Genomic DNA, 21,123 nt, shown 5'->3' on the forward strand with positions numbered 1-21,123 from the left:
GTCAAAAAAAAAAAAAAAATCATACCTATCTATATTGCTGAGAGGCTTTTAAAATAATTGGAAGCTAGTAGTATTAAATTATCCAAAAGCACCCTCTAGTGGCAAAAAAGCAATTCACATATAAACTAAGCAAAACTGTACTTAACACATTAACTGCCATATGAGTTCTATTTAACTCACACTGGTTTTGAGCCCAGGGCATTGTGAAGCATATGTAACTCACATATCTCTTCACCTTGGGAGCCATGAGAACTATTTTTCAAGTTGCATTTAACTCATGCACAGAAAACAATAAAAAGTAACAAATTTTTCATTAAATTAGAAAGGATCATTTTGTTTCCAAAGTTTTTATTCTATTTTTGTAACAAAACACTGTGGCCCCAAGGCAAAAAAAACTTTTTTCTAGTGTGGCAGTCAATGTGTTAAATAAGGAGCATCCTGAATATTTAACTACAAATTTTCTAAATGAAAATGAGTTTGGCTATCATTAACTTTGTTTTAATAAATATCCATTGCTCTATTCAATAATATAGTGAGTTGGAAAAAAAAAAAACACCTACTTTAGTACTAAAAATATACTTACCATATAAAATACATACATACATACATGGAATGAAAATAAATACCCAAAAGTTCTGTTGACTCTGTATCAGTATACGTCTGTTATTTTTTCATTTCCTGAACTTCAACGTAAGTGTTCACCTCTAAACAAAGGAAAATTGAGTACAAATTAAACATGTCTAATCTGATATTTTCACTAGGTAACTCCTTTTTAATGTTCTAAATATGGAGATGATTTAAATCATTAAATCCATCACAAATAGCCATTAAACTTTATAAGTACTTAAGCAGAAATATCCACGTTTCCTATTAAAATTGACATCATTAATGTTTTCAATTGCTAAACTTTATTGGCCATGAAGAAAATGTTTCTATGCCTCAAAAATCTTTAATGAAAACATATTTATAATACCTTGAAGTCATGAAACACTTCAATCTAAAAAGATAATACATTTTTTAAAAGTTGACAGTATAAAAATACAGATTTCTCATTTTAAAAAATCTGTATTTTTTTTTTTTTGAGACAGAGTCTCACTTTGTTGTCCAGGCTAGAGTGAGTGCCGTGGCGTCAGCCTAGCTCACAGCAACCTCAAACTCCTGGGCTCGAGCGATCCTTCTGCCTCAGCCTCCCGAGTAGCTGGGACTACAGGCATGCGCCACCATGCCCGGCTAATTTTTTTATATACATATCAGTTGGCCAATTAATTTCTTTCTATTTTTTATAGTAGAGACAGGGTCTCGCTCTTGCTCAGGCTGGTTTTGAACTCCTGACCTTGAGCGATCCGCCCGCCTCGGCCTCCCAGAGAGCTAGGATTACAGGCGTGAGCCACTGCGCCCGGCCTAAAAATCTGTATTTTTGATGGCGCATACTTTCTTTATATTTCAGTGGGTTCCTATCCTTTATATCTATGTCTGGCTAAAAGACATCAGTGAATACCAACTAGTATTTTTATGCTTCAAGTCTTTATTGAATAGCTTCAAAAGTGAAAATGTCATTTGCAATAAAAAAACATATAGTGGACAAGAAACAATAGTAGCCACAATAAACTTACTTTTTCAAGCTAATAACTTTTGGAACATTTTAGCAATTTTTACATTTTTAATTTAAGATTACAATCATTTTTTATTATACCACAGTTGAAAACTTGTGAAAATAAATAAAAATAAAATAATGATGCATAGGAAGATTACTTAAAAACCAAACTATTGCACAAGTCAATGTGAAAATAAAATATGCAATATATTTAAATACATTGTCACAACATGTTTCATAAGTCATAAATTTATTTTACCTACTGTTTGTAAAAATTGGAGCTCTGGAATTGGATGATTTCTTACCATCTCATTTCCATGTGGTATAGCATTTATTTGCTATTGTAAAATTCAGTGAGAAACAAATATGTGCCAATTATTTAATTTAAACTCATTTATCTACCCCTTCCTTGAGCAGACAAAAAATTATGTGGTCCTAGAAAATATTTGAAAGAAAATAGTGCTCAGTCCTAGATAAAACAAGTGATTAAAGTTCTTCTTCATATGATTTATAACAATTAGGACAGAAGTTATTAAAATGGAAATTTAATATTTACATTAGTCTTCTAAATTTGCTACAGTTTATTCTAGTTGAACTATTTTTTTCACCAATATGACTGAATAAAGATAACTGGGAAAAAACTAATAAAAAATAAGTAAGAAACTGTAAGTACAATGATAATTCCTATTACTACTAAATTTACATCCCCAAATCAAACAAAAAATAACGGAAAAAAGCTAAATAAATAAATGTCAGAGAAATTACAAGCCAAAAATCTTTACATTGATCCTTACAGTTGACCATAATCAAAAGCAAAAAGCTAAAAATTACATAGAATCTAAAAGATTTGCTTGTAATTTTATAATAAGATCAAAGCTCTCTCAGGTACAAAAGAAAGAAAACACTACAGTATTACTGAATATGGCTGCACAAGCCATCAAGGAGATCTACTATTAAATATTATTACATTGAAGATGACAATGATGATGAAAAGATGTATTTTGGTCAAGTTAAAGAGAAAAAATAATTAAATTTTTGTGTATGTTTGTATACATAATAAGTCAGCTATGCATAATACATTATCAGTGGTTTTTTATTGTGACGTGAATGGTGTTTCAACATTAAACACTGAAGAAGAAACTGAGTAGGAAAGTTAGATATTCTCTTAACCTATCATAACTACATTTAACTACTTCAGTGAACCAAAATTCAAATATTTTTTACTTGCATGCTCTGTACTAATAATTACCACAACCACTATTTATTAAGTGAGGTGGTTTGCTTTAAAATGAATTAAAATAATTTCTTCTAAATTCAGATACAAAAACATGTAAAATTTTGCAAGGGATTTTGGGCATTTTATGCTAAATAATTACATTTTCAAATACCACAAAAAATGAAGTAGCTAATTAAAACTACTCTTCAGATAGGTTATGGGAAAAAAAGTGAAACCTGAAAACATAATTAGAAGTAGAAAGAATATATGTTCAACTCATACATAGAGATAAAATGAAAACATTTCATTATAAATAGGATATATTTGTTTTTAGTCTTATGCGTATGTTTCTCAAAAGGAAATGGCATAATTACATTTTCACAGAATGAGCAAAGATCTTTAAATTGTATAATAGGGGTTTTTATTCTCTCTTATTTTTTAGGATTCATAAAACAAGTTTTAAAGAGTTCAACAGGAAAATGACCTCTCATCCCTAATAGTAACTAAAAACATTCTTTTCATTTACAAAATTCCCACCATCCATCTACTATGATAGTACCTGAAGACAGGCACAATAGAAATATTTACTCAAATTTTTGTTCAAAGTTATGATTATCCTAAAGCTTGAAGGACTAAGCACTAGAATATGAAAGATTATGGAAGTACACTTAATGTGCTTTGAAACAACAGAAAAGTATTAATAATACCTAAATTAATGATTCCATTTATTTCTGACAGTTAAGTGAATATTTCCTTGAAGGGCACAGTCAAGGAGGGGTATCAGGTATTTATTATATACAATATATGTACACATATATACACACACACATTACATAGCCAAAAGATTATGCTCCAAAAATTACTGAAAAAGGTATTTTGAATATTTTTAGCAGAAAATAACTAGAGGAAGTGCTCTAGCTGTTCAAGCAGCAATAACCATAAAACTCTGAACTTGGCTCTTTTTCTTTTGGGATTTTGTTCACAGAATCATTCTTCGAATGCCACATTCACAGCAGAACTTGGCCCATTCTACAGGGTATTTAGTCCCACACTCATGGCAGAACTTTGGTAAGTGTCCAGAAGAATTTCCTTCAATGCTTTTAATATTTCCACCATTAAGTGAAGATGCATAGTCTCCATCTGGTCTGAAGAAGTACAGAAAGAATGGAAAAACAAAGTTCTCATCAGTAGTTTCAACACATAATCCTTGAGAAACGGGACATAGTAAGTATAACTAAAAGCTTGCTTAATCTCATTTTAATATTCTTCTAGTTCAAATAAAAAAGGAATCCCTGTTGCTATAATTCCAAATGTTCCAACATTATAATTCACCCCATTAGGAGAATTTATCATGACCAGAAGCATCCATGCTTCCCATCTGTTCTTTGTGGTATTTACTATCCTGGGAACAGAGTGAAAATTTATAAAGTCCCTTCTGCAAAACTATCTATAAAGACAAAACTGGAACCCAGGCCTGAGGAAAGATGAAGATCTTCTGGTTCAAGTTCTCTCTCCTTGGTCAGGGGATTATGGGGTGATACTTCTGTATTTATTAATTTCAATATTATCCAATATTTAATATTATTCAATATTAAATTACTATAATGCAATGAACACTTAACAAGTTCCTCTGCATGCCCTGGCAGGGTGGGCTTTACTAACATAACTGAGTAATAAAGGTAAATTATATGCTAGAAAAAGTATACACTGTAACAAAAGTTTAGAGCAAAATGATTGAGATTATAACAGGTTTCATCATAGAAGCCATTGAAAAAATTCATATTCTACTGATAAAACATTAATTAGAGGAACAGCTATTTGAATCCAGTAAGAACATCTTTACATTCCCTCCTGGCATGTATTCTTCTGAAAACATGATACTCACTTTAAAGTTACCAGAAAGGGAACTCTTAATAGCTGGAGGGATTTTAAGAATGACATTATCAGGAAAAAAGTTATTTTTTCCACAGAGGTAATTCTTAAAGAATTCTAGGTGTTCCCCAATTTGGGTGCTTCTTTCACACAAGAAGGTTAGTGGTGATAAAAAAAAAAAAAAAAAAAAAATCACTAGACTTTCTAGTAAAAGCCACTAGGCAATCTAAAAGTCACAGAGATAAAAATAAGACAAAATGTCAGAATTTATATTACTTTTTTATTATCATCCCCACTAGAGAGAGCTTGTAGAACTACTACAATCTCCTGCATTAATAAACATACACCCTTCTGTTGTGGTGGCTAAAAAAAAAAAAGGAAGAAAAAGAAACATACTCTTAGATATTGAGAGCAAATTTATAGCATCAGCATAATCCCTTTAACCCTTTGCACTCCCTTGCTTTTTTCTCATCATCCACTTGACATTATCCACACTCGACATCCAAGTGCAAAGGGTTAAACCACAAAGAAGATACTAATGAATTAGATGACATAACCCCAATAAAGAGAGAATGCCGAGGGAAAATAAACCAGTTTTATTGCCAATGAAATATATAAGAACTACTTTAAAAGATTAAAAGATCGTTTCAACACTACAGTATGCACATTTAAGGAAATCAACTCTCATCTAAACATTTACACATATTGAACAAAATATCAAAACTTCAACTTAACTAGATATTGCCTAATGTCTCTAGTGATTGGCAAATTTATAACCTTACTGAGAGTATATGAGATTTCTCAATATCATATGTATTGTCAAGAGTTTTTTCATTTTTGCTGAGTGAAATGGTAGTCTGCCATGAATTTAATATATATTTTTCTCATTGTTTGTGAAGCTGAACATCTACATCTTTTCGTATGTTGGTTTTTCTTTTGTTTTTTGCCATTTGGATTCCAACTGTATATTAACTGTTACCTATCCCTCACCCCCACCAAAATCCAAAGCCATTTTCTACTATATGGGTTCATTTTTAAAATTTTTAATTATATGAGTATATGTGATATTTTGATACAGGCATACAATTTGAATTAATAAAATCAGGGAAAGTGCGGTATCTGTCACCTCAGGAATTTATCATTTCTTTGTGTTAAGAACATTTCAATTCCACTGTTTTAGTTATTTTAAAGTATACCTTAACTTATTGTTGATTTTAATCACTTTGTCATGCTATCAAATATTGTTCATTCTGTTCAACTATATTTTTGAACCCATTAACCATCTCACTTCATCTCACCTCTCGGCTACCCCTTCCAGCCTCTGGTAACCATGATTCTATTCTCTGTCTCCCTGAGATCAATTGTTTTCAATATATAGCTCCCACATATGAGTGAAAACGTGAGATTTGTCTTTCTGTACTTGGCTTATTTCACTTAACATAATGGTATCCAGTTCCATCTATGTTGTTGCAAACAACAAAATTTCATTCTTTTTTGTGGCTACATAATATATCATTATGTATATATACCACAATTTCTTTATCTATTCATCCATTGATGGACACTTAGGTTGATTCCAAATCTTGTGAGTAGATGTGAGTAGTGCTACAATAATCATGGGAGTGCAGATAAATTTTCAATATACTGATTTCCTTTCTTTGGGATATATACCCAGCAGTGGGATTACTGGGTCATATGGTAGTTCTATTCTTAGTTTCTTGATGAACCTCCGTACTGTTCTCCATAGTGTTTACACTAATTTATACTTCCACCAACAGTGTACAAGGTTTTCCCTTTCTTCACATTCTCTCCAGTATCCATTACTACCTGTCTTTTTGATAAAAAGACATTTTAACTGTGGTGAGAGGATGTCTCATTGTAGTTTTGATTTGCATTTCTTTGATGAATAATGATGTCAAGCATTTTTTATATACCTATTGGCCAGGTGTATGTCTTGTTTTGAGAAATGTCTATACAGACACTTTGCACATTTTTTATTCAGATTATTTGATTTTTTCCTATTGAGTTGTTAGAGCTCCTTATATATTGTAGTTCATTTCTTGTCAAATGGGTAGTTTGTAAATATTTTCTCCCATTCTGTGGGTTCTCTTCACTTTGTTGATTGTTTCCTTCACTGTGCAGAAGGTTTTGGGCTTGATATGATCCCATTTGTCTCATTTTGCTTAGGTTGCCTGTGCTTTGGGGATATTACTCAAGATGTCCTTGCCCAGATCAAGGTCTTGAAGTGTTATTTCAATATTTTCTTTTAGTAGTTTCATAGTTTTAGGTCTTAGATTTAAGTCTTTGGTCCACCTTGATTTCATTTTTGTATATGGTAAAAGATAAGGGTCCAGTTTCATTCTTCTGCATATGGATATCCAGTTTTCCCAGCACTAATTGTTGAAGAGACTACCCTTTCCCCAATGTATGTTCTTGGCAATTTTATCCAAGATAAATTCACTACAGATGTGTGGATTTATTTCTGGGTTCTCTATTCTGTTCCATTGGTCTACGTGTCTGTTTTTATATCAGTACCTGCTGTTTGGGTTGCTATAGCTCTGTAGTATAATTTGAAGTTGGGTAATGTGTTTCCTCCAGTTTTGTTCTTTTTGCTCAGGATGGCTTTGAGTATTCAGGGTCTTTTATAGTTCCACATAAATTTTGGGATATTTTTTTTATTTCTGTGAAGAATGTCATTGTCATATTGATGGGGATTTCACTGAATCTGTAGATTGCTTTGGATAGTATGGGCATTTCAACAATATTGATTCTTCCAATCCATGAGCATGGAATAGTTTTCCATTTATTTGTGTCCTCTTTAATTTCTTTCATCAATATTTTATAGTTTTCATTATAGAGATCTTTCACTTCTCTGGTTACTTTTAGAAAAACTTAATACAATAAAGTCATATATGACAGACCCATAGCTACTATCGTACTGAATAGAGAAAAACTGAAAGCCTTTCCTCTGAGATGTGGAACAAGACAAAGATACATACTTTCACCACTGTTATTCAACATAGTACTGGAAGTTCAAGCTGAGCACTCAGACAAGAGAAAAAAATAAAGGGCATCTAAATTGGAAAGGAAGTAGTCAAATTATCTTTGTTTGCAGACAATATGATCTTCTTATATTTAGAGATATCTAAAGACTCCAAAAAAAAAAAAACCTATTAGAACTGATAAACAAATTCAGTAAAGTTGCAGGATATAAAAATCAACACACAGAATCAGTAGCATTTCTATACACCAACAGCTAGCCATCTGGAAAAGAAACCAAGAAAGTAATCCCATTCATAATAGCTACAGATAAAATACCTAGCTCTGAGTTCATTTTAAAATTTTTATTGTAGAAATTCCCCAGAAATCCTGGAAATTAATTGGTTGGTTATGCATGTAGTAGGTATAGTCTCAACCTGTCATGCTCTATCATTTTATCCCTGGAGTCTTTTGGAGCACTAATTTTTCAGTGTAATAGGATCAAATGTATCAATATTTTGTTATACTATTTGTGTTTGCTAAGTTATTCAAGAAATCCTTTTCTAACTTAGATAATAATGAGACTTCCTTATATTTTATTCTAAAATGTGGATATAGCTTTCCTTTCCATATTTAGGCCTTTAATTTACATGTAACTGATTTTTCTATATTTGATGTGAGATAAATACATAGTTTTTCTCAGTATACACATGTGCAATAGTCCCAGCACTCCCCAATTCCCAAATCTGCATCACTACCTCTGAAATGTGGCACATTTACAATTATTTGTGGGGCTAGGGTCTTCTTTTAACTGCTTCCTTCAGCTCTATTGTTATACAACAGTAGATTGTTATATTAGGATATCTGTCTATCCTTGAATCAGTATCATACTGTCTTAATTACTACAACTAATTAATTATGATGTTGGCTGCTGACGGATCAGAGTGGTGGCTGCTAAAGGCTGGGGTAGTCATGGCAATTTCTTCAAATAAGACAACAGCGAAGTTTGCTGCACAGATTTACTCTTTCTTTCACAAAAGATTTTTTGGTAGCATACGAAGCTGCCTGATAGTATTTTACCCTCAATAGAACTTCTTCCAAAATTGGAGTCAATCCTCTCATACCATGCCGTGCATTATCAACTAAGTTCATGTAATATTATAAATCCTTAGTTGTCATTTCAACCATGTTCCCAGCATCTTCACCAGGAGTAGATTCCATTTAAAGAAACCACTTTTTTTTTGCTCACACATAAGAAGCAACTCCTCATCCATTCAAATTTTATTCTGAGATGGTAGCAATTCAGTCATACCTTCAGGCTCCACTTCTAATTCTAGTTCTCTTGCTGTTTCCCTCACATATCTGCAGTTACTTGGTCCACGGTCCACTAAAGGCTTGAATTTCTCAAAGTCATCAATGAGGGCTGGAATCAACTTCTTCCAACCTCCTGTTATTGTTGATATTTTGACTTTCTCTCATGAATCACGAATGTTCTAAATGGCATTAAGAATGGTGAATCCCCTCCAAAAGGTTTTTAATTTACTTTGCCCAGATCCATCAGAAGAATCACAGTGTTTGACAGGTATAGGGCCACAAAATATATTTCTTGAATAATGAGATTTGAAAGTCTGTTTAGTGCAAGGGACCTAGCTTTCAGCCTATCTCGGCTTTTGACATACTTTCCTCACTAAGCTTAATCACTTCTAGTTTTCAATTTAAAGTGAGAGAGGTGTGACTCCTCCTTTCACTTGAACACATAGAGGCCATTCGCCATTGTAGGGTTATTTACTGGGCCAATTTCAATATTATTGTATCTCAGGAAATAGGGAAGCCAGAGGAAAGTGAGGGAGATGATGTAACAACTGGTCCGTGGAACAGTCAGAACACCCACAACATGTATCAATTATGTTTGATGTCTTGTATAGGCATGGTTTTGTGATGACCCAAAACAATGACAATAGTAACATCAAAGGTCACTGATCACAAATCACCTTAACAGGTATAATAATAATAAAAAGTTGGAAGTATTGCCAGAATTACCAAAATGTGACAAAAAGACACGAAGTAAGCATATGCTGTTAGAAAAATGGTGTTATAGATTTACTCCAGACAGGCTTGCCACAAATCTTCAATTTGTAAAAAATGCAATATATGTGAAGCCCAGAACAAAATGAGGTATCTCTATTATCTCTATTTAGATTTTCTTAAAAATCTTGAACGTTTTGTAATTTCTTCCATCAAAATTAAAGTTCTTGCTTGGCCTTTAAACTGATTCCTATGAAATCTTAAATTTGCATGTTTATGTGTTTATATTTTTCCAAAAACTGCTTTTTCTGTTTGTTGCTGAGAAACAGACTGTAATAACATTCATTATACTGACTTTATATCCAGAAAATTTACTAAAACTTCATTATTATTTACTAATAATTTGTCTTTTGAGGGAAGTTTTATGTACATATATATATAATCGCTTTATCATAAAAATAGTTTTTTGTGCCTTTATTTCCAAATCTTCTAATTTTAGTTTTTTACTATCCTACTACATTTTCTATATCTTCATAAAATAGCAATGATTATAGCTGACATTTTTGTATTATTTCTGCTTTTATAGAAAATATTTGTTATATGTCAGCATTAAATAAGAACATTAATGTATTAATATGTTGCAACAAATATATTTTGTCATTTTAATGACATTCCCTTCCATTTGTAATTTCTTAAAAGCTTTTGTTCTTATTAAGAATAAATCCATACCATGCTCGTGGATCGGCAGACTCAATATCATCAAAATGTCTATACTACCCAAACTGATCTACAGATTCAATGCAATACCTATTAAAATCCCATCAGCATTCTTCACAGATATAGAAAAAATAATTTTACGCTTTGTATGGAACCAAAGAAGACCCCGAATATCAAGAGGAATTCTAGGCAACAAAAACAAAATGGGAGGCATTAATATGCCAGATATCAAACTATACTACAAAGCTGTAGTAATTAAAACAATATGGTATTGGCACAAAAACAGGAATATAGACCAGTGGAACAGATGTGAGAATCCTGATATAAAACCATCCTCATATAGCCATCTCATCTTTGACAAAGCAGACAAAAACATACGCTGGGGAAAAGAATCCCTCTTCAATAAATGGTGCTGGGAAAACTGGATAGCCACCTGTAGAAGGCTAAAACAGGACCCACACCTTTCACCTCTCACAAAAACCAACTCACGCTGGATAACAGACTTAAACCTAAGGTATGAAACTATTAGAACTCTAGAGGAAAAAGTTGGAAACACTCTCCTAGACATCGGCCTGGGCAAAGAGTTTATGAAGAAGTCCCCAAAGGCAATCACAGCAGCAACAAAAATAAATAAATGGGACATGATCAAACTACAAAGCTTCTGCACAGCCAAAGAAATAGTCATGAAAGTAAACAGACAACCTACAGAATGGGAGAAAATTTTTGCATCCTATGCATCCGATAAGGGACTGATAACTAGAATCTACTTAGAACTCACGAAAATTAGGAAGAAAAAATCAAATAACCCCATTAAAAAGTGGGCAAAGGACTTGAACAGAAATTTTTCTAAAGAAGACAGAAGAATGGCCAACAAACATATGAAGAAATGCTCAACATCTCTAATCATCAGGGAAATGCAAATCAAAACCACAATGAGATATCACTTAACCCCAGTGAGAATGGCCTTTATCAAAAAATCTCCAAACAATAAATGCTGGCGTGGTTGCGGAGAGAGAGGAACACTCCTACACTGCTGGTGGGACTGCAAACTAGTTCAACCTCTGTGGAAAGCAATATGGAGATACCTTAAAGCGATACAAGTGAATCTACCATTTGATCCAGCAATCCCATTGCTGGGCATCTACCCAAATGATCCAGTGACACTCTACAAAAAAGACACCTGCACTCGAATGTTTATAGCAGCACAATTCATAATTGCAAGGCTGTGGAAACAGCCCAAGTGCCCATCAATCAAAGAATGGATTAATAAAATGTGGTATATGTACACCATGGAGTACTATTCAGCTCTAAGAAACAATGGTGATATAGCACACCTTATATTTTCCTGGTTAGAGCTGGAACCCATACTACTAAGTGAAGTATCCCAAGATTGGAAAAACAAGCACCAGATATATTCTCCAGCAAACTGGTATTAACTGAGTAGCACCTAAATGGACACATAGGTGCTACAGTAATAGGGTATTGGGCAGGTGGGAGGGGGGAGGGGGGCGGGTATATACATACATGGTGAGTGGGATGTGCACCATCTGGGGGATGGTCATGATGGAGACTCAGACTTTTGGGGGGAGGGGGGGAAATGGGCATTTATTGAAACCTTAAAATCTGTACCCCCATAATATGCCAAAAAAAAAAAAAAAAAAAAAAAGAATAGATGATGAATCTTATTGAATACCTTTTCCATACCCTATTGAAATGACCAATATATTTTAATTCTTTAATCAGTTATGAATTATATTAATAGATTTCCTAATGTTATGTCAATCTTATTTTCTAGGATAAATCTAAAGTTTCATGAATTTCATAAGCTTATGGATTGGGTTTGCTATAATTTTTAGAGGTTTTTCTCATATATTTTCAAGTTCATACATGTGATTAATTATAACTTTACTCCCTCTTATTAGTCTGGGTATCAAGATTTTACTAACCTTTTGAAAGAAGTTGATGATTGTTATTTCTTACTGCTCTCTCCTGAAAAAGTTTGGCATAACTGACCATGAAAAACCATCATTACATTACTTTATATGCATGTGCACATATGTACTGTGAGGAGACAGGAGTAGTCATTTATGGATTCAATTTCTTTAATTATGATAAGTTTGTTTAGTTTTCTAGTTCATTTGAAATTAGTTTTAATAAGTGATATTTTTCTAGGAATTTGTGCTCTTTATTATCTTTTTATTTCATTAATTCCGTTTTATCTTTATTATTTCATACACTCAGTAGGAGCTTAGATATTACCAATTTCTTTGCTCATATTCCTCCTTTTAAATTTCTTCCTCCTCCTCTGGTCACTTTTCTCTTTCCTAAGATTCAGCCTTTGGATGTTTCTTTAATGGAGTATACAGATCATTAATTTTCTCAATACTTGTTCTCTGAAAATATTTTTATTTCACTTTCATTTTTGGAATAATTTAAGTCAGTGATTCACAAAATGATATCTTCTATCTGGTAGAATCAGCATCATCTGAAAACTTGCTATAAATGCAAAATGTTCTGACCTACTCCTGACCTATTGAATCAGAAATCTTGGGGTGGGGTTTGTTTTCATTATCCCTCCAGGTGACTCTGATACACATTACAGTTTGAGAACTAATGGTATAGCTAGTATACAATCCAAGATCTGCAGTTATTCTCCCTCCATACTCTCAACATGTTTATTCTATTATCTTTTGGCTCCTAGTGGCACAAGTGAGCTCTGTACTGTATAGGTAATCTTCACATTATCTAAGTAATGCTATTTTTTTCTCCGGCTGTTTGTAAGATTTTATTGTCTTTGCTTCTCAAGTTGTATTGTACTTCATGGATTTATGTACCCTGCCTTAAAACTTTCTGGAATAAGTTGGGATATACATACAAAAACCAAATATTTATAATTGAGATGAGTTCATTATATGTCTAAAAACAGTGAATGCCAAAGTTGAGTAAATATCATAACAGATTAGAAAGGTAAGTATCTAAATGATCACTTCAGTGAATAGATTTAAATATTAAAATATTGTGCAAAATTAATAATAGCAGTGGTTCAACGGGTCTATTATTCCATTTGTACAGGTAAAAATAACCATGTTGCAGTTAAAATTAATACAACAAAAGCCCAAATGAATCCAGAACTCAACAAATTGTCTTTGAACAATTACTACAATAATGATAACAAGATATAGGCAAACACTATTTATGCCCAAAGTATTTCTCTAGTGTACCACTTAAAAGCCAGATTAAATCATATATATAGGAAAGGAAAAATCAGCTTTTTTATGAATAGCTCGTTACCTACTTTTGTATATGATCCTTAGAAAACTATATGCACTTACGTTTTATTTTAATTATTAGGATAGCAGAGCTAAACATACCTGGCTATGTAGCTCTCAGTATATGTTTTTCTTTTGCTTGTAAGCACACTTGATGTACCAGGATTTCTTGCCAAACTGGGTGGTGTGGAATTTCGAGATTTGATGTTAGTTCTAGAAGAGGGAAAGAGATGGAATAATTAAAAAGTATTGAATAGTAACAATTTATTTCTCAAATTGCCTATTTGAATGATTAGAAAAATAATTAGAAGCCGCAGAGAAGTTCAAAAGATTAAAGTCCAAATAATTACTTTAAATCTGAAAACGAATAGTAGTTAATGCTAAGGATACACCAAAGGATTTTGCATTTACTAACACTATCCTGATAGTATGTAGAATCGGTGAAGATATATATATGTATGCTTTACATGAAATTTATAAGTTAATCCTTCTGAAGGCTTCAAGCTTTTTTTTTTAAAGTCTAAATTTATAGTTCTCTCAAAACACAGATATATTCTGTTAAATGCTTATGGATAAACTGTTAAATAATATTTTAATATTACACAAGTAATAATAAAACACAAGTTTTATTATTATTCTAAGCATATGGGTTATGGTAAAAAATGAATCATTAAATAGTCACTTTAAAGGATAATATTCAATTTACAAAAATTCTTAGATACAGCAAATAAAATAAATGGGTTAATATAATTTTCCCTTTAAAGATTTAATTTGACCAACAACACAGCCTGGGCTATCTGGTATGAAGAAAACTTTTGGTTGGATCATTCCTGAATCCCCATTTTGAAACTTCAGGAATCAAAGAAAACTTAGAAAGCTAAATGATGATTGAACACTAAAAGTATAGTTCTTAGGATTCAGATAAATCTAGATTCAAGTGCCAACTGCTACTGACCAGCTTTGTGATAAGTAAGTCTTGAGGTTGAGTTCCCTCATTTATAAAATGATCTTTATCTTACAGAAAGGTTATGAGATATAAATGACAATTTATATAAACATTTAGTGTAGTTGATAACAATACTGTTACTACTGCTATTGTTACTATAAGTTAACACTTCTATATGATAGTGCTTACATGTCACATACATTTCTAATTATTTTGCATTCATAAATATATTTAATCCTTAGAAATAGATAGGATTAGTAACTCCATTTTACAGATGAAGCAACTGAGGAAAAGAGCCCTTAAGTAACTTACCCAAGGTGATGCCGCTCATATGTTGCAGAGCTAGGGTTTAGATGTTCAGTAAAGCATTAGTTCCCTCCCACTCTTCAAAGATTTAGTTAAATCTTTTCATTTCACAGGTAGGCAATGTTGTGTTATATGAACAAGTAGAATATTTTTAAAAATACCTTCATATTAGAAGTTCTTAAACTTTTGGCTGAATTTCTTCTTACTCTACTTATATGGCAAAGTAGGAGAGAGTACACTAAAATTTTAAATAGCTGCTTCCAAAATACATGCAGGTAATAACAACATCTACTATTTTTCAAACACCCACTACATGCCAAATATGAAGCCAGGCACTATACATACTTCATTTTATATAACTTCTCCCAAATCTTTCAGAAGATATTATTCCCATTTTAAAGTTGAAGAAATGTATGTGCAAAGAGATTATGTAAATTGCAAAGCTATTATGTAGCCAGAGTAGTACTTGAACTTGAACTCAAGTGATTTATATTACAAATCTCACATTTGATATGCAGTGCTGCCATTTAAATAGAGGTTGTTTTGAGTAGTTACTTCTTTAAATTATTTCTAAACTTCAAAAAGCAAACAATCAACTTGGTACATGAATGGAATGCCCTAGACCTCCTCAAATGGTCACTCCAAGTCTATCCATGAGGTTTACTCTATTCCTTGTGTAGCCCTTCTGGGGATGTTGTAAAACTACTATAGTTCCTTTCTAGGAATTCAATCACTAAAAAATCATTGTCAAAGAATGGCATCTGAATGAGAAGGATACTTGTGTGGGGCAGGAGCTCTAGAACAGTCTTTAAGAAATCCCATCACCTTCATATAAAAAGTACCTGAGATGTACAGATGACACAAACATACTCATGAATATACACACATAATTGCATCATATTAAGAATTTTAAATTGTTCAAAATGTTTACATTTAGGGCAAAATAGAGAGGTTATCAACATTAATAACCGTCATTATTTAAATGCCTATCATTTATTTTTAGCAATATCATGTAAAAGGTAGAATCTCAATGTCAAGAACCATTCAAGAGATTGTGAAGAGCTGCCTTTCTTGATTAGTACTTAAAATAGGTTGCCTCAGTCTCACATAATCAGTACATTTTTCTTCCTGGACAGAATCTAAAGACTTACTCTTAGCCTAGCTGTAGAACCCACCTGCTATGGATCAAACAAATAGTAAAAGGAAATTTAATTTTAGAATTGGATTTTATCTTACTGCTAGTCACTCTTTCTTTCAGATATGCTTCAGAAGGTATAGATATTTGCTTGAGCGGTAGTAGAACAACAACAACAACAACAACAAAATGGCAAAGTCCTTCCTTCTAGGATTTATCACGAATCACTTAAAAACAAAACATGACTGCTGCTAGTATCTTAAAGACTTCTCCCATCTTTCTCCCTTCTTTTTTTTTTTTTTTTTTTTTTTTTTTATTTTTGAGACAGAGTCTCACTTTGTTGCCCAAGCTAGAGTGCCATGGCATCAGCCTAGCTCACAGCAACCTCAAACTCCTGGGCTCAAGCGATCCTCCTGCTTCACTCAACCTCCTGAGTAGCTGGGACTACAGGCATATGCCACCATGCCTGGCTAAATTTTTCTATATATTGTTTTTAGTTGGCCAATTAATTTCTTTCTATTTTTAGTAGAGACAGCATCTCACTCTTGCTCAGGCTGGTTTTGAACTCCTGACCTTGAGCGATCCACCGGCCTCCGCCTCCCAGAGTGCTAGGATTATAGGCGTGAGCCACCACACCCAGCCTCTTTCTCTCTTCTTAAATACTTTTTCTCCCATATTATTGTTTATCTAGTTAAATTTATTATTTTTTTCATACATGTACAGTAAGCACATTGTTGTAATAGGCATTAGTTTTTAAATTAATAAGTTAAATTAGTAAACCTTGAATACTCATGCAGTGGAGTTTCAAAATGACTCCCACAGCCATACTCTCTCTTCTTAGTCAGGAAGGCAAGCATTGAAAGAGGAGTATCTGGCAGTATCATATCCTTTACCTGTTTTATGTGGAATTTACAAAAAGCCTAAGGATCCCTAGCTGAATGTTTCCTAAGATATTTTTCTGACTTTTTATAATAAATTAATCACCTGCTTAACTACAAGATAATCTAACAATTCTATATGCTATATAGGCAGTTTTGCTCAAACTCTTCTTTTGAATTACTAAAAATCGCCTACTAATTATTCCTAAAAACATAAAAACCAACTAATAAATGTGACAATTTAAACTCCCTAAAGATTTTAATATTTAATGGAATAAAATGTATGATATAAAAAGTTTTATTTAGGACAATAAAATGCTCACCAAAAATCAAAATGATTTAAAACTTAGAAGATTATTTAGCTCATTTTGGCTTAAAAATTATTAAACTAAGATTTTTTAAAGTATAGGAAAGTAAAAGTTATTGTACTCCATTATATAAAGCCTTTAAGGAAATATCTCGAAAAATAGCAACTGAGTTACAAATACTTACTTGTAAATGGGTAATAACTCATGTCTTTTGATGGCACTGTATGATTTTGTATCACTGTCATACAACCTTTGCACATGTCTTCCAGTTCGAAGTGGAGGGCCTAACTTGTCCATCTTACTATTAAAATATATAAAGGTGTACCCATAAGGAGATTGCTACTGTTTGTTTCTCTATATAAAGAATTTTTTTAAGACATTATTCTGGTTCATCAGAAATCTACTCCCCAAGTCCTTAATTATCTGACTTCCAGGATAAGAACTAATGTCCAAAAGAATCCTCAGAGAGTTCATACAATGTCCATTATTAGATTGGAAAATTCTGACTATGTAGTCTACTCTGTACATCCAAACAATGCCACATTTATACACAGTGGAGCAATGGAATCAATAAAGGAAGGAAGGACAACTTTCAAAGAAATTTCATGAAGCTACAAGTGAACTGAAAGCTGTTATTAACAAATAATGTAACTTTGCCCCCTCCCTCAATTCACAGAAATTTTCTTTTTCATTATTATTTTCATGATTTTCCTGCATTTTAAAATTCCAAATATGAAATAAAGAACTGAATAATATTTATCCAATATGACTTTATAACCCCATATGGTTTTCTAACAAAGAATGACTTAATTTCTGAAATTTATCTGGAGAAAAGTAAAACTTGACCCTATGTGAAAAAACATGAATGGAAATTATAAAATTCACATGTAAATGTTAATGGACTATGCCATCTGAAGCTCTTTCTCTCTCTTCTCTCCTCCCTCTCTCTCTCTCTCTCTCTCTCTCTCTCTCTCTCTCTCTCTCTCTCTCTCTCTCTCTCGTCTAAATACAACATACATACATTTTTTAAACCAAAATTATAAAGGATCTCCACCTAGAGGATAATAGGTCAAACTGCAGGTTTATTTGCTGTTTTATTAATATATCAACAAATAATTGAATCATATAGACTATCAGCAACCAACATCCATTCGTAGTAGGGAGCAGGGAAAATTAGGAAACAAGGAAACTATTAATATTTTAAATGACTATGGAATAACATATCACTGCTTGTTAACTTTAAAAGTCTATTTAAAGAGATACTTGCTTATTCTCTCGTTTCTTCACTCATTCACTTTTTCTATAAACTCTGAGCACCTACTATGTGTCAGGCACTGTACTACCTTCTGTGACATAGTGTATGATATGCTCGAATTATAAAATACTTGATGTTTGCTCTTATGGAGCTTAGTATCTAAAAGAATTTGTTGATCTCTCTGGATTATAAGGGTCTACGAGGACACACACATCTTATTCATTTTTATGGCCTTTCAGTATCCTACACATAGCAGGCATTTTGTTATAAAAGTTGATATTAATACCTTGCAGATGGTAGTGTTAACCTTAGGTTTTAAAATTTTTAAAAACTGCCTTCATTAAATAAATATATTAGACATAATTTCTAAAACATTTGAAATTAAAATTTGTTTTTAATTTGTAAAAGACTAAAAATTCAATTATTTAGAATTTTAATCAGATTTTTCTTTAAATCCTCAAACAATTTATCAGAGCATTTTTGTTCTAAACAGTGGTTACCTTACAAAAAGCAACCATGGTTTGGGGAAAAAGGACTAAGAGAAAGATCTTATTTTCTTTCTCAGAAAAAAAGTTACTGAAATTAAAATTTAGAAAATTTTATACCATATTTTAAAAACTGATTCCTCTAATACTGTAAGTGCTCAAATTCTACATGTGATATAAAAAAACTAAAATTTGATAAAGGAGACGTGTAAAATCTAATAAAAATCTAAAGGTAATTATCTAATGGAAATATTACATATGTCACACATGAGAGAACTGCTAATATTTTCACACTTTAAAAACCTAATTAAAGGAAATGTTCCAATGATAATTTGTACCAATTACTTAAATTATAAAATTCAACTCAATTCATATAAATGTATATATAATATACACACCCACACATACAATTCTAATGTTCCTTAGGCTAAGATTTAGAAATGCTGTTCTTAGGCTTAAAGCACTTAAATTTATGTTCTGTCTTAATTTGCTACGGTTAGGCTATGAATCAAAACCAAAATCTATAAATCTCATAATGATCAAAATTTTATATATATAATACTTTTACAGGCTTTCAAAATACTCATGGCTGAGTGAGCTTTTAAAGAAATATTTGGCATTGATATCAACCTATTCCTGACTTGAAATAAACTTCAACCTTGAAAAGGTCATTGTTTACTGTTGATATCAAGAGACTGAATTCACTTAGGAAATAAGTCTAGCTTGTAAAGTATTTTGTAAGACTATAGCAAGCATAGCAGATTGAGATATAATAAAAATATGATTTCTGAAATAATGGGAAAAAAATTGACCAGATGATATTTTGTATCTTAGTAGACCTCTATAGTAATGATGCTCTGAGGCATTCAGAGTTTTGAAACATGTCATGCCTCTACTTTTGATCCTAAATTCATCAATCCTGCACAGGTAATTTAGTATCTCAATTCCATGGCAAAGTTAGCTCCCTAATCCAATGGTTTCTATCAGTGTTATCCACATAAGCTAAGCTGTGTAGCAATTGTAGGTTGTTTTAGGCATTTCTAGATTGATAATAAAAGATAAAAATGGGAGAACTGGAGGCTGAGACCACCGGAGCAGCCCTGAGACCAGCGGCAAGGGTAGGTGGATTTGCTGTTTCCCCTCCCCTGCATATGGGACTGCTGGTGGGCTCCCCAGAGGGTGGAGAGACCTGCGGACGCCAGCCCAGAGACTGACACCGCCAGCCAGCAGTGAGCCTGTAGCAGACGTGGCACCAGGTTCCCAACTTCCTCCAGGCACCTCTGTGTGAACAGACCCCAGCCGCGCGGCAGGCGCCATATTGCCTCCTCCTCCCCTCCGCCGACCCTACCCACGGCTGCCCAAAGAGACAATACAGCCACCAGCCAGACGCACCTCCAGGGAACAGGACCTTCCCTTTTGGGACCCTACAGCTGACTCAGGGGAACTCAGACTGTGAGCTCCCTACCCGCCCGCCCTCCCAGTTGCTGCTGGCACGGTGTTCCCAGGAGAACGGTGCCGACTCAGAGGCTGAGAGACATAGACCCAGCTTGGGCTCCCTGTGGGTGAATTGGGACCAGAAATCCTCTCCCTGGTGGGGATACAGTTTGAACTCTAGGATCTAGAGGTGGGACCTGCAGACCAGATCCCCAGCACCGAGGGCTAGCATTGCCCAGGGCACAGAAGGGTTATACGTGAACAGCCTACTGAGGTGTGTGTGCCTCCAGGGGCGGATCAGCATCCTACAGGGCAACCCACCTCCCAGGAGGAGGCCGTGCGCCCAACCCAGGTGGCTTTCCTGTGCAGGGAACCTCCCCGCCGACATCACAGTCCTGGGAGGCCTGGTGGCTTGTGGTCTGGCCTGCTGGCAGAGGCCCAGGAATAGCTGCAGACTTGGGGACGGTGGAAAGAAGCGAGGCCCGCTCCAGACTGCAGGTCTCAGACAGCCCCGCCCCCACACCCAGACTTTCTGGCTGAGCGGGACCATTCCAGCCCCGCCCTGACAACTTTCCCTGGAAGCAGAGAACAGAACTTTGACCCCTGCTAACGGCCTGAGGGCAGGCTTACAAAAAATCAACAGCATAGCCTGTTCCTCCAAGCAAACGCCACCTACTGACAGGGACGGCATCCTGCACAGCCTT

General features: G+C 33.7%; 1 protein-coding gene across 3 annotated transcripts in view; it reads right to left on the reverse strand.

The window, feature by feature from the left end:
• Window positions 1–1,507: 1,507 nt before the first annotated feature.
• The window catches only part of ZC2HC1A (zinc finger C2HC-type containing 1A), a 56,485-nt gene continuing 36,869 nt past the window's right edge, over window positions 1,508–21,123 (reverse strand). The window contains exons 8-10 of one of the 3 annotated variants that reach the window (XM_012740023.2): window positions 17,430–17,546; window positions 13,775–13,885; window positions 1,508–3,955 (exon numbers count right to left, since the gene is read on the reverse strand). In XM_012740023.2, the coding sequence (XP_012595477.1) occupies window positions 3,790–3,955; window positions 13,775–13,885; window positions 17,430–17,546 (394 nt within the window). In that variant the 3' untranslated portion in view covers window positions 1,508–3,789. The remainder of the gene's footprint in view (window positions 3,956–13,774; window positions 13,886–17,429; window positions 17,547–21,123) is intronic. The other 2 variants (XM_012740024.2, XM_076005204.1) reach the window with 2 other exon arrangements.

The sequence above is a fragment of the Microcebus murinus genome, chromosome 7 (genome assembly GCF_040939455.1).
Source record: "Microcebus murinus isolate Inina chromosome 7, M.murinus_Inina_mat1.0, whole genome shotgun sequence".
Taxonomy (NCBI): Eukaryota; Metazoa; Chordata; class Mammalia; order Primates; family Cheirogaleidae; genus Microcebus; species Microcebus murinus.